Below are 14,647 nucleotides of genomic sequence, written 5' to 3' on the forward strand. Positions count from 1 at the left end.
CTTGGACTGACCCCAGAAAGCAGAGTTTTGATGCAGAGTCAGGTCCTGCACCCCAGCTGGGGCTGGTCCTTCTGCATTAACCCTCTGGGAGGTGAATGGTTATACTGGTAAAAAGGTGAGGACTGGGAACACCTTCAGGAGATGGTAGGACCTGTTAATGCAAAGGCTAAGTGAAATCTCACTGTGAAATCTGTTCCTCCCTGACTTTGCTAAGGCACAGCCAGGGTTAAACTATGCTCAGACTTTTCTGAAATGTGTCACCAAAGATGCCAGGAGAAAAAGTTATTGTTTATCTTGCTGTGACACCTGAGGATTTCGGTGAGGATGGGGCGCTGATGCACTGAAAGCTTTGCAGAAACAAGTGTTGTATAATTATTTTTGTTTGGCTTTAAGCCTTACCCCGCAGCATTTGCCAGTTTCAATGCAGCAGCATGACTCCAAGGCAGGAGAGCCTGAAAGGGAAATCGAATGGGGGCTTTGCTGGAGAAGCCAATTTAAAATGTATGGAAGGAAAAGAAACAATGTGAAAAATTAATCATTTCCTCCAAAAAGCCCCTGCCTTTTGTTCTTACAGTCCAGATATGCCTACTGCTGGGAGAGCAGTGGGCTTTACAATGTGGTTGGACTGGCATCATGCTCATGCATTTATTTTCACTCTCTGGGTTTGGTGTGAATTCCCCCCATGATGACACACGGAGCAGTGCTGGCATTTCCTGTGGCACTAATATGAGGGCACCAGTGGCCAAAAGCATTAGTATTATGCATACTGGACTCATGAAAATCCAGCCCCTCCTGATGCAGGAGGAACCTGAGGACTGGGTAAACCACTTTTCAGTGCTGAGTGGCTCAGTACCCAATCCATGAGCTCAACATCTCCAAAAATCAGCTTCTCCCTCCTCAGAGCCCTCCTCCCATGGCACACAGGGTTGCAGGCTTTGTTGGGTTGCATGTCAGGGAAACAAAGGCAGCCACCTTGCACACACACACTCATGTTTCTATTCTCTGCTAGCTGCAGACTCACAAAGAGACACCCAGTACAGCAAGTTCAGTGACCTTTTATTTGGGCCTGCTGTCACTGGGACGAGTTCAAAGCGGCACACACAGCAGTGGTGATGAGTTTGCACGGTCTGATTTACAGCAGTGGCTGATAACCAGCATGAGGGCACCAACAGACTTTTGCACAACATGTTGGTGGCTACTCCAGTTTATCCCTCACCTCTTTTGTTATGTCTCAGCCCACATCTGGTTCCAAACAAATGCCTTTCTTAGGTGTGGGCCTTGGAAAACTGGCATGAATCTGTGTTCTGTGCCTGGGCTGAGGGCAGAGCCACTGGATAATGGGGAACACATGGCACTTCCCTTTGGCAACTCACTGGGAAACTCAGACTGAGAAGAGTTTGCTTTTATTTGTCCTTGTTTGGGGTTGGTGTTTCCACATCAGACACGATGGAGCCGCCAGATGCGGAGCACTTGGCACACCCAATGCCATGGAGGAAAAATATCTCCTAAACAGCTCAGCAGCTCCTGCCAGTGCTGGACAGTGAGGAAGGAGGAGTTAAAAGCTTGGGTGAAGGTGGGTTTCTCATTGAGGGCTGCTGAGTTGCAGCCAGTCTGTTAAGGCAGGCAGGAGGGAGCAGGACTTGAAGATGAGGACAGTGGTGAAGAACAGAGGAGTGGGTCATGCTGTGAGAAGCTGGAGGACATTCAGCCCCACATAGTGAGAGAGGAAGAAATGCAGGATGCCCAGGGCTGACACTGCAATGAGAATCCAGAGAACTCCAGCGCTGAAGTATATCGGGGCGAGTCTGGTGGGAGAGAGGCAGCGGCTGACACCGAGCTTCCCGCCTGGGAACAGCCCCTTGCTCCCTGCAGAAGTGGGTGGAAAGCAGCCCCTGGCTGTCCCCTGCCCCCTGAGTGGGGTGCCATGCCCTGCTTCCACCTCAAGGGAGCAAACACACACACCCAAAAGGGCTTGGGGCAGCCCAGCATTGCCCAGTATCTGTGTTGCTGCCCCAGCCATGTATCCATGTTCACGTTATGCCTCGGAGACAAGGCTGAGTCATGCAGGAGCACCAAGAGTCGTGAGCTTTCCCAAGGCACGTTATGTTTCCAAAAACAACCCCCCAGGGGTTACCATGTAGTCCCCTGAGGGCTGCTGTGTGTGAGTGTGCGTGTGTGTAACTGTGTGAGTGTGTAAGAGTGTGTGAGAGTGTGTTTACCTTTCTGAGGATGATGCCTTGTATCCCTTGAAGTAGCAGTAGCGGGCGTAGAGATAGAGCAGACCCAAGGCTGCAGCCAGACCTGTGTTTAAGAGAGACCACAGTAACCATCTCCAAAGGCTTTTCCAAGCTGCTTGGAACCAAGGAGGTAGCCGAAAGTGAAGGAATAGAGACTCTGTTGTCTGGCTCTACCCTCCCATCAGAGACAGAATTACTTCTTAATTTGTTGTTCAGAAGTTGAGCAGGACCTGAGGACTGAAGCAGCATGCAGGGGAACAGATCCAGTGACAAACCAGGTAATGGGATATTCTCACCTTGATGGAAGAAGAGTCCAGCCTGCCACAGAAGTGCCAGGAAGATGGGAAAATACTCAGAGGAGTTCACCCTGGCAGGAAAGAGAAAGGTCATAAACCAGGGAAAGGAAGGAACTCTTCCTCTTTTGCTTCCCCTGGCAGTTTCCAGACACTGGAGGCTTTTGATTTTTAGAAGTAATGTTGTCATAAAAAGCCTCCAGGCTCCAGTTGCTGTCCCAGCTTTATTCACAGAAATTAAACAATGGAAAGAACAGGGTCTCCAGCTTACAAGAAATTAAGTAAAAGATTCCCAGGTCAGACTGTGCACAGGAAGGCTCCATGAACCACTCCCACTGCTGCTTCCCAAGTGCTGCAGCTCAAACCCTGCTGTGGATGCCCCAAGCTGTAGGGAAGGTCTGTCCCTCAAGTACATAAAGCCAGAGCAGCCTGGGCTTCGTGCAGGAGTTGGAGGGAGCACATAACTCTTGGGATTATTTGCATGCTATGCCCTGTCCTCCCAAAGGCACAGTAGCACCAAAAGATGCTGGATGAACTGAGTCTAGGCCAGTGAAGGAGCAAGAAGGGGATGGCTGAGGGGATCCAGCTCAAGCTACTCAGTTACTTTTTTCCCAGTGGTCAGCTACAACAATGTGAAAGCTCCTCCCTCCCTGCTGCAGCCCCAGTGCAGAAGTCACAGCAGAGATGCTGGGTTATCCTCATCCCAGCACCAGCTGAGATCTCTCTGGGAACTTGTCCTTCTCAGTGAGTGAGATTCAGAGCAGGGCTGAAGCTGCCTGAGGTTTGGCACCACTTGGATAAAACCAGTCTAAGTCTTAGAAACCAAGGGTTATGTCTTTAACAGCCCTTCACTGTACAGCAGAGTTTTCTCTGTGTTTTTCAGTGCTGTTTCTATCAGCAATGTCTGCTTTAGGACTCAAGAGCCAACCCAATCCTGATGTTGACTCTTCAATTGATTAACCTCGAGGGAGGTAATTGCTTAATTACAGTTCCAGAAAACAATAACAAAGCAGGGGAAAGGCAGTGCCGTTACATGAGATCTGACAAAAATCAAATAAGAGGCGTTTCTTACTGTGCTCGAAAGATCCTTTCAAATTCAGGAGGGCCTGAGATCTTTGGAGGTGAAATGCCAAACAACCTCCTAGCATAGATCACCTGGAGGAAGAAGTAGGCTGCAGCAAAAGAGAGAAAAGTAGCAGTGGTCAGTCCTACGGCTGGGCATGGTAGAGCCAGGAGCTGGCCAGAGCCTGGAGAAAAAGATCTGCAGTCTCCTCCTAAGCCCACACACAGCAGAGAAAGTTAGAATAAAATCCCAGGTACCTTTTAGAAAAGGAAAAGGAATGACCCAGAGCTATAGTGAAGCAAGTAATGTACTACCAGTGTTACCTGCTTTCTTGTATAATCAGCAGTTGGTAAAATTGTTACACACTTCAGATGCACTTTATTACTGACAATTTCAAGGCTTTTTCATTCTTTTAATTTTTTGCTCTTCTAAATTCTGGTATCTGTGTAGGGATGGAACTGATGCCACAGATAAGCCAACCAGATACTGAATGAAATTGGCATGCAATGTGGACCTGTGGCTGGGAGATGTTCCATGTGGCCCACCACAGCCCATACTTCCACCTTTTCACACAGCAGAGCTTTTTGTATGCTCACATCTACATGCACTTTGGGAGCTGCTGTAAGCCCAAAGAGGGAAATTCTACATGTTTGCAGAGGGAAAGATTTACCAAAAAAAATCTGAAAGGAGGGGGTAGGTCAGTTCAGAGAAAGGGCTTCCCATGCACTCATTTGTGGGAATGCTCTCCAGAACCCAGACAAGATATCAGCTCCCTGTCTGAAAAGCTGTGAAGTGCCAGTGCAACAGGAGACATTAAACACGAAAGCAAAAGAAAATCAGTGGAGTTACAGTAGATTGATCCAGCCAGTACTTGAGCACACGCATCCAATGGTCCCTACCTTGCTCCAGGACTCCCAGGACTGTCACGGCAGCCAGCCAATGAATCTGATCCAACATACTGACTTTTCCAGAACCGAGAAAATCTTATTTCTGGGTCAGAAGTTCCTCTGGCCAGGTTCAGTCCTTGCTAATGTGGCAGTTTGAGATGGTATCTGGCAGTCTAGGTTTGTTCTAATTGAACAAAGCAAAGGTTTAGTCCGTGGTACCAACACCCAGGAGCAGCCTGGTGCCGTTATCATACTGTGGAAATGGAAATCAGTGGAGACAGGTTTAATGGATTATTTCCGTTCCCACCCGCCCTTTTCCAGGAACAGAGTTAAGAGGAAGTGGAAAAGCCAGTAGAGTCACAAATGTGAGAGATAAGGGAAATGGAGCTGAATGGATGGACAAAAGTCAATAGCCCACTAATCCACTCCCCCCAGGGCATCTGCTTTAGGCCAGGGCACATTCCCTTTGCTAATGTTGCAGGAGTAACCAAAGCTCTGCTTGGGCTGTTGTGTCACACCAGAGCACAGGCAGCATTCCAAGATACATATCCCTGTGTACATAATCCTACATAGACTCTGGATAGCATGTGTTGGGTACATAGAATGACTTATGGCCACAACACTGAGACCCTGCGTGAAAAACACTCTGAGGGGGTAAGAGAGGATGTGTTAAAGTACAAAAGGTCTCTAGAGCTGTCCTGCACACTAATATTTTATCTGGGGATGGGTCCTGCAGAATGACTGTCAGACACCAAGGGGGTTTCAGAGCCAGCCCTCATCCCAGAAAGGCTGGCAGAAGTGCATTTAAGGCTTCTGATCAATCCTCAGCCCAGTCAATTCTCGCCATAAACACCAGAGTGAGTTCTTCCTGGGGAAAAACCTGCAGAATTCATCAGGACATAGCAAAAAGAAAACTACATTTTCACGTGTCAAAATAGACCCATTTGTCTAGGTCCCATGTAACAGCACAACAGCTGGCACAGACAGAAGCTGCTGGGACCACCAGTTTTGTTTCCTTCCGCTCTCTTCATTCAATGAATTCTCCCATCAGACCAGGGAAAAAGGAAAGCAGGTTAAGACAAAGTGATCATTGAACACCACTGTTATAGAACGTTATATTAAAGCAGTTTACAGAAACTACATTGTACACCTGATGTCTTTGATGGGCTTTCTAAGAAGCAATGTGCTGGTTCTGGTTTTCTGCCTCTCTATAAGCTATAAAGACACCCAAAATGGCGATAACAATGTCCCAGCTTGGTGTTTTTCCAAATATCAAATACACACCCCATTGTTTTTCAAACACCAGCTCTAAGATTAATTCCTTTATTTCAGAACTGAAGCTTTTTCATTGCAGTGACTGTTTAGAAATATGAGGAACTTTGTTTCTATTTAGTTGTCAAAGAAATTAAGAACTCCCCTGTGTCAGCTCAAGAAGGGCAGAGGTCTTGCAGTGCTTAATGATGTTTGATTTCCCTTTGCTCCTGTCTGATAACAGCCTGCTAGTGAAAGAAAATAAAGAAAACAACTGAGCAGAAAAGATTTGAGCTTACACTCCCATCAGATGACAGTGCACTGTGAGCTGTATCAACAGAGTCAAATGTGTGCAATGGAATCTGGGCCAGGAGGAGCTGCAGAGGCTGCCACAGAGCATTCCTACTCTCCAGATCATCAGTAAACATAAAACACTTCTAGCATCATTTTCTGTCATCATCTAGCGTGGTCTAAATATAATAAAGGCCAATAGAAATATGAATGAATAAACAAGCACAGATGTCTCCCCCCCTCCTCTTCCCTGCTCCATAAACATAGTTTTTCAAGCTGTTTTTAAACTCCTGAAGAGCACAACCTTTTTTGTCCCCGTTTTTCACATCAGAACTCACTTTATTTTCCAATCTCTCTCAGTGCTTACAAGGAACAGGCACAAGTACCCCGGTCCCAGCACCAAATGCCGCTGGGTGACAGACTTGTCATGGGTGGGCAGCCTCTGCAGCCATGGGCTGCAGCACGTTGCAATACCTCATCCTCCGAGGCTGACACAGACAAGTTCCCTTCTAGGCAAAGACAAGTCCTGCAGTCCCAGGTGCACCTCAGGGTGGATTTGCTGAGCAGGAGCTACTGAAATGCTGTACACCACTGCCACTCTCTGGCTCTGCACTCCAGGGTATGCTGTGTGAATGTGGCCCTGCCTCAGAGGGCACAGACCAAAGTCCTCACACCTCCCACTGAGTCAGCACTGCAGGCATTTCTCTGTGCCCATGGTTGCTTCTGCCACCTCTTCCTGCAGCCAATAATCCTTTCTGCTTCCTAATTTTCACTGTAGGGATACACTCTTAGCTGGACTATAACACCAATTAAAAATTAAAAATAATTAAGGGATTAAAAATAATATTGGGAAGAAAAATTATCAACACAACGCCTTGGAGGAGTTTTTAAGCATCCATGGGGCTTACAGCACCTATTACTTGCCTGGACCAGCAGGGAAAGGAGAAGCCAGCAGTGCTGAGTCCAGCACCGTTACACTCAGTAACGTCCCCTGGAAATGTATTCAGGAGCGTACAACAGCTCAAGAGCTTTCTGTCAGTGCAAGGGAGAACATTTTGCAGATGAGAAACTCACCCTTCAGCAGTGAAGCATGGAGGTGCCTCCTTCTTCCAATCCTATTGCACAAATATGGAAATATTTCCTAATGAAGGTCGTACTTGTGCTTCCTGTCCTTCTGAATCCTTTTGCAGCCACTATGTACATCCAAACACACGACTGTGGGACTGCTTGTGAGAACAGTTACTGTCTTTGTAGCAACCACAAAGAAAAAAGAGGGGAGGGCTCATTAAAAAGAATTTTTCTCACAGAGAAGAAAGATTTTTCTAGTTCGAGAGAAAGAGAGCTCAGCCCCGAGCAACTCAGTCTGTTTAAATGTAACTCCTCGGGGTGAGGTGGTGGGGCTGGTGATACGCCCTCCTGACCTCCCATTCCCATGGAGACTTCTCTTAAACTCAGACCTACATGTGTTGAGATTTTACTGGAATTCTTGGATTTTCCATCTGGGTAAGAAAGGACACGCTAAAAATATGGCAAGAGAAAAAAGAATTCATTCTTTTACCCATTAGGAAGGCAAAGCTGGCCACGTGTTCCTAGGAAGTGGGGACAGCTGCAGACAATTTGTGCTCTGTGATTCCCAACAGGACTCAGAGCAAGGCATAAGCTGGATCAGATCTCCTGAGCACATTGAAATGTGTTCTGGGTTCTGCGTTTTGAAAAAACTATAAGAACTTTGCATGACAAGAATTACCTTGTCTTTCTAAAATGAGCATCTATCCAGAGGGTCCTCCTTTCACAAAGTAAAAGAGCAGGTGGTTGGTTTTGTCAGCAACATCCAGACTGGCATTATACAACTCATCTCTTGAGTACAAACTCAGTGTATACTGGACATGTGCCTTAGCCTGTTCATCCAGACCGATTTCAGATCACATTCCTGGCATTTATATATCTATGGCAGATCAAAGAGTCACATAAATGTTCACAAATATTTAGTTATAGCAAAATTTCTAGGGGCCAAACCAATCTCTGGGCTGCTTGAATGCTTCTGCATGGAGCAGGACCACAGCCAAGCACCTATTGACAGCACCTCTCATCTCAGTAAAGGTGAAGGGCTACACTTTAGAGATCAAAAGGGAAAACATAAAAAGTAATTTTCTAGAAAGCAAGATGGAAAGCTGAGTCTCTGGAAAACCACATAAATGAATATATATACTCATTTGTTTAGGGATAGTTTGGAGATTTTTTTTAAAGCTTTCTTCTAATGGAGTTTAGTGAGCTTTATCCATATGCACATTAAGTCTGACTGGAGGGCACATCAGTATAAAAGCAATGCCAAAACTCTCCACTTAATTCGTCATCCGAAGGCACTGGTACATGCAAATGAATTATACCCCTTCATTTATGATCAACATCTGTTAAAAATATTAATTAAATGTCTCTCTTGCTCTGCCTCGTCTTGTGTTATTGTCACACAAGGAAGGCCTTTTCCATGTGTTTTGCCAATTTTCCTACCTCCTGTTCAACAGAAAGTCAGGAATAGCTAATAAACAAAAAGGAACAATGCCAGAAAGTGGCTGGCTTGAAGAATAAATCTCTGGAGAGATAAGTGCATATGTCAGGGAGGGGGAGGATTTCCCTTTGCAGAGGGACAAACAAGCCTTTCAAACATCTTTGGAAGCTCTTATGTTAACATATACTTAGTATTATCCTATAATGATGTGGGGAAAAAATTGCAAGTATACTGGGTACATCAGAATACATCAAAGACTGAAGAGAGGTCATGAAGTGCAGCTTTGCTTTTCCTAAATTACAGAGGTGAAGAAATAGAGCTGTTCAGCATTTCTGTCTTGTTTAGACCAGCACACCCAGATGCTGGCTGGCTCTAACTGGTTATGAGATAAAGCTAGGCAAGGCATTGGAGAGGGGCAGAGTGAGGACAGCTCTAAGGAGACATTTTCCAGGGGAAAGGCTGAAATTCCTAATAGGTCTCCTGCAAAGAAGAGACCCTTGGCTTGTAAGAAACAGAGAAAGTCAGGGAATTCACCTGAAGTGGAGAGGTGTTGCTGTGCAAAGTCGTATGTTCAGGGATGGGGCAATCAGGAAGGCACTGGTCCCTCTGCCTTGTGCTGACTTTTCACACCAAAGTTCTCTCCCACATGGGGCTGAGGGAAAGGAGATGGTCTGGGGGAAGATCTGCCATAGGTCCTCACTGGAGATGCTCTTCTCTCCTTGCTCAGCACTGCGGGACTGTGCCCCAGTCTGAGTCCTGCTGAGTGTCCTGCCCTCTGTCACCCTGTCTGTAACACTGGGGCACAGCCCAGCCAGACAGATGGTGAGACCACAGTGACCAGTGACCACAGAGGCCCATGGACAAACTTGTGCAAGAGCAGAAGGCACTGAGGGCAGGAAACTGACAAATGTTTCTGTAGAGCTCTACTGATGTCAGTAGAGCTCTACTGATGTCAGCAGCATCAAAAAGTTTTGAAATACATCTTGAGAATGAATCAAAGGCAAATTCTGTGGATGAGAGCGTCATTTGGACGGTTCTTTGAACTGTTCTTTGAACTCATTCACTGTCATGCCCCCAGAAGATGCCCCAAGTGATGTGCTGGGCAGGGAATGGAGCCCAGGCAGAAGGGGGGACACCCCCAGCAAGGGGCACACACCCCTGCTGCAGCTGGGAGGCTGCAAGTGCAGTGGAAGCAGAGCAAAGAGGTCACATAGCACTGAGCACAGAGGAACACAAACAGGCTCTGTTTCTTCTCCCATCTCCAAAGCAGAAATTAAACAGAGCCAGCCTCCACATCTCCTGCTGGCACAAGACCAGGGAGACAGCAGCAACTACAGATCATGGGAGCAAGATGTGAGTGTGGGAGCAGACAGGTTTTTGGTTACTGGCCATCATTTCTTGTGGCCTTTCTGACACAACCACCTATGTGCTCCACACTGCACAGGACTGGGATGCTGCCTAACTTGACATGTCCTGATGGTGGCCTTGTTAGGAGAATTCTCAGTGCCAAGTCAGTGCTTTATGCCTCCTGACTATGCCAGCTTCAGCCTGCAGGGCAGCATCCATTCCCTGCCTCCCAGGCTGCAGGATTGGAGCAGCCTTTATCCAGGGCCTGGGGAGGCAAAGCAGGTTCAGCACAGCACACAGGAGCCTGGGCTGTGCTGTTTGAAAGGGAGAGCTGGTATTTGCTGTTTTACATCAAAATTTAGTGCTTTTGTTCAGCACTTGCAGAGATTCAAAACTAATCCAGTCTGTTGGTACAGCACTTATCAGGGACCAGTGTTTAAGTTATTACTAAAGCAAACAGAAAAATCTCCACCTATAATTTCCAGAGGTTCAATATTTACAATAGATTAACACAGTCAGCTACTATCTGCAGAACACTTCTTTTACTCCAGTGAAAATTTCTTACAATCACTCTCAAAGTCCTCAAATGATCAACAATTTCAGAATTTATCATTTTTCATACCAGTGATCTTCTTCATCCTTACTACAGGGTTTCTTAACCAGACTCATACAGGTAGATTTTTTATTATGTATATTTTTATTACATACAGATTTTTTTCATATATATATATATAACATATATATGAAGAGCTCGAAAGCAGACCCTGGCTTGTAATCAGTTAAAAAAATTACTAAACAATTAGAAACAAATTTAATGTCAAATTTAATTTGGGGATTTTTGAGTTTGCCTGATTTACATCTGTATATTCATAAAGGGAGAAGGATCTCTGATTCTTTTTGCTGCCTGGTAAAAAGGAATCAGAACACATCCTCTAACAAAAGTCTGTCTAGGACTGCGGAAAGCTCACAGCTCAGACCTCTATTACCTTGGATGGGGCTTGTCCAGCAGAAACAAAAGGAAAGGCCCTTGTCACTGAGTTGATGGACAGATTAAAAATGTACCCATTCCCAAGACAAAGTCTTAGATTAAAATAACCTAAAATAATGAAGAGAATGTTGAGCTTCTACAAAGCAAGTCAGTGACTAATTCCAGTTCCACATATATGCACTTGCAAAAAGGAGAGTCTAACAGGGAAACATTTAGAATCAATGAAAGAAATGAACTGGAAATGTAAAATCAAAATAGTGAGCTTATTCGATATGCACCCGATACTTATAACCACAGTTTCTACAATGTCAGATGAGGGAGCAGCTCAGGTCAGCCTCTTCATCTTGGAGGACTTATCCCACTCTGAAAGAATTCAAGCTCTTACCCAGCCCAGTGTCCTGATGGAGAACTAAAGCACTATATTCTTGACTTTGGAATTTGTGTTTGAGAATACCAACATTCCCTAAGGTGCAGATAATATTTTTATTAATCTTAATCAGATCTCTCTCTTCATTCCTCCTCATTCTTTTGAGTTTCCATTGAACTTGGTAGCAGCTTGCCTTTATAATTTGATCTATTTCTTTCAGTTAAAACACTTGCCCCATGATTAATTCAAGTCTTGAGTGATAAGATCTCATTCTGAGCTATTTGACTTAAAAATGAAAGCAAAGGTTGTCATGTTTCACTTGTGTAACCTTAACCATTCCTTTCCCTTCGTGCCAAGCATTTTCTGTGACTGACTAGACCATCTTCATTTCCCTATCTGTCCAAGAAGCAAAGGAAGCCTCTCAACCCCAACTTCTGCTTGCTTTAATAGCCAGCCAGGACTGCAGGGTTCTCAGGGTGATTGCTGATGATGTGGACAGCCTTGGCTTCCTTCCCAAAAGGTTTTCAGTTGTCTATAAAGATAATAAGGACAGCACAGTCTGTGTCTCAGATTCACCCTATACTTCAAGGGCCTCCTGGGTGAGATACAATAAAAACACAGACACTCCCATAAAAGAAATCTCCAGTACATCTCCACAGTGCACACTTTTTGCCCGTTTCCAGACACTTTTTGGACAAGAGTACAGACTGACAACAAGTGATTGACAGTAAATTTTCCTCTGTAACCAAGGGAGAGAATGCACACCTCATATAATGTCCTGTAATGTTATTTTGGTTTTGTCAGCCACAGCAATGCAAGAAAACACAGCATATTCCCACAGAAAATTCTGGAGGAACACCAGGTTGGACCCACCAAGGTCAGTTCCACCACACACAGCCCCCTGCAGTGGGCTGGAAGCAGGGGCTTGCCGTGGTCCTCCTCTTCATGGTGCTGCCACATCTGTGCCACTCCCTGCTGCCCCTGGGCACAGCGCAGCTTGGCAGCCGGGCGCTCCGGCAGTGACAAAGTCCTCAGCACACGCTTTGTTCCTGCTGGGCTTCGGAGGCCAGGCAGGCACGGGACCACCTCCGGACCCCACAGCTAATCCTTTCCTAGGAGATGTCTATCACAAACAGAAGCAGCAGCAAATCCTATAAGCCCTTGACTGCTGGCTGGTTTCCTCCCAGCAACCAGGAATGGAAATCTGTTCACCATTTCTGACCAGCTAACACTGGGCAACTGGAGCCTCGGAGGTGCCTGCATTTTTTTGGGGATGTTGACAAAGGCTGCCAGCATCTTGGAGCTCCGGTGTGGGAGAGAAGCGTTGGAGACATGTCTCATTTCTGGAGGCAGAGTTGGATCCTTCAAAACACAGGGTTTGTTTATCCCCTTCCTTCCTGGCACAGAATGGAGCCTTTTTCTGCAGAAAAGAGGCGGAACTTCAGTAGGGCTCTGCAGGGACGGGAGGGCAGGCGAGGCCAGGAAGGGTGTGAGACGGGGCCCCAAACCACACGCCCTGTGCAAGTGCCTTGGCGCCAGCTTGGGAGGAGAATCCCGGGCCCGGAGAGAGATCCACAATGCATTTTTGCCACCAGAAGGCAGCGGGGAGCTGCGGTTGGGAATAGCTGGTGTTCGCAGGACCTGCTCCAGGGAGAAACAGCAGAAGGAGCTTCTCTCTCTGCTGACTACAACCTGCCTTGTTACGCTTCCCTCGTCCAGCCCCCTTCGCTGTCCTTAGGAAAGCACAGGGACTACAGCGTAGAGAAAGCAATTTTCTTATGATTTTCTTTGGAAAATAGATATGCATCAGACTTGCCTTGCCCTCCCATCTGCTGAAACCCTCCTGGGGTGCGCATAGGCGTGGACCCCGCCCCAGCATGGACCGCCCCCTTGTTGTTGTTTTTGTTTGAAGAAGGAGCTAAAGGTGCAAAGTCCCTCTGCCTGCAGCTCCAACCTATGGACCCAGTGGTTATTTGGGATACAGTGAAATCCTTGCTGGCTGCTTGCAGCCACCGTGGCCACAGAGCAGCTGTGCCGTGACCCTCCCTGTGGGCACTTGCTCCTCTGTACATCTGATACATGATGGGGAAGGAGCTATTACTGGGAAGAGGTTTTCCTTGGGGAAGTTGTTTCTCAGGAGCAAGTCCCTTCTGCACATTATAGAGCTCTCTAACTTTCAGGGCTCTTAATGGGAATTTAATAGGTTGTCTCAGTTTTCCATGGGGGCCATCCACCAGAAGATGATGCTCCACAGCAGGGACAGCTGAACAGGATGTATGTCCCATCTGGGCCGTTCTGGCAGTGGAGTATTTCAGCACCAACCTGCCTTCATCAGCAGTTGCACTGGATGTTAGAGGCTCAATTCCTCAAGTCATTCAGGCACGTCTACATCCGTGCTGCTCCTTAAAAAAGCCAATTCTGCTAATCCAGCAGAGATCAAATATGTCTCTTTTACTTGATTTGCTTTCAGCTGCGGCAGGCACCCAACACCAGCCACGGAACAGCCACACGAGCACACAGGAGGAAGCCACATGGAGGGTGGCACGCTGGTAATAGAAAGAGGCTCAGTGTGAAACCACATGCAAGATTTAAGTGAAAACAGTAGGGAAGTGTAAAAAATAGGGGTCAAAAGACAGCATGCAGGGTACTGACCACATCTGGGTTTCTGTCTTCCTTAAAAGAAGAGAGTGGTGAGGGTTTTTTAGACACAAAGACCCATGAAATGGCTGAAATGTATGTTTTCTGTTATCCAGCCTCTTCAGTTCCAGCAGCTGCTGATTGCAAGTGGGAGAGTGGCCAGTCTGGAGAGGTTACTGAGTTAAGTGTTACTAATTCCTTGTTTATTGACTTCAGTAAACTGGGATTAGGATGGGCCAGGGGCTGCAGGTGGTGGCCTTGTGCTGTTTACGTGGCATGTCAGGAATGCAGCAACTCTGCCATGATTTTGCGTTTTTTAAGAGGATGTGGTGGGAGAAGCAGAGAGCTGAGGAGGAGCACTGTCCTGAGGCCAGGTCAGTTAAACCAGGGTTGCATCTGGCTCCAGATGCCTGGCTTCTTGTGCAGGGCTGGAGTTCTTGTCCCCTGAAGCCAAAGGGCAGGTGGGATGTGGGTAGGGGGCTCCTGGGCAAACCTGGCCATGGGACCTTGCTGTGCCCAGAGCAATCACATGTTCTTATGGGAGAAGAAGATCCTTCCTTCCTTCCTTCCTTCCTTCCTTCCTTCCTTCCTTCCTTCCTTCCTTCCGCCCCTCTTCCCCCTAAGTAATAAACCCATTTACCTCTTTCCTTTCTCCCTGGGATATTCTATGTTTTAATCAAATTTCAGTTGCCATTAATCACATTCAATGAATCTGTTAAAACTTTAGACATTCAGAAACTTGACCATTGAAAAATTATTTATTTTTGTTTGGTTGGGGGG

General features: G+C 46.6%; 1 protein-coding gene across 3 annotated transcripts; it reads right to left on the reverse strand.

Annotated features, from left to right (window-relative positions):
• Positions 1-397: 397 nt before the first annotated feature.
• On the reverse strand, positions 398-7,280 carry LOC121361386 (leukotriene C4 synthase-like). Of its 3 annotated transcripts, XM_041482039.1 has the most exons (6): positions 7,097-7,280; positions 4,493-4,664; positions 3,603-3,702; positions 2,534-2,604; positions 2,220-2,301; positions 1,040-1,805 (listed from the first exon to the last, which is right to left on the reverse strand). In XM_041482039.1, exons 2-6 carry the CDS (start codon positions 4,548-4,550, stop codon positions 1,679-1,681), a joined length of 438 nt encoding a protein of 145 aa, XP_041337973.1. In that variant the 5' UTR covers positions 4,551-4,664; positions 7,097-7,280; the 3' UTR covers positions 1,040-1,678. The 3 variants fall into 3 exon arrangements, with proteins under 3 accessions (XP_041337974.1, XP_041337973.1, XP_041337972.1); XM_041482040.1 differs by lacking the exons at positions 1,040-1,805; positions 7,097-7,280 and adding an exon at positions 398-452 and having other exon boundaries at positions 4,493-4,719; XM_041482038.1 differs by lacking the exon at positions 7,097-7,280 and having other exon boundaries at positions 4,493-4,719.
• Positions 7,281-14,647: the final 7,367 nt, after the last annotated feature.

This window comes from Pyrgilauda ruficollis, unplaced genomic scaffold, assembly GCF_017590135.1.
Source record: "Pyrgilauda ruficollis isolate IOZ18807 unplaced genomic scaffold, ASM1759013v1 scaffold57, whole genome shotgun sequence".
Lineage (NCBI taxonomy): Eukaryota > Metazoa > Chordata > Aves > Passeriformes > Passeridae > Pyrgilauda > Pyrgilauda ruficollis.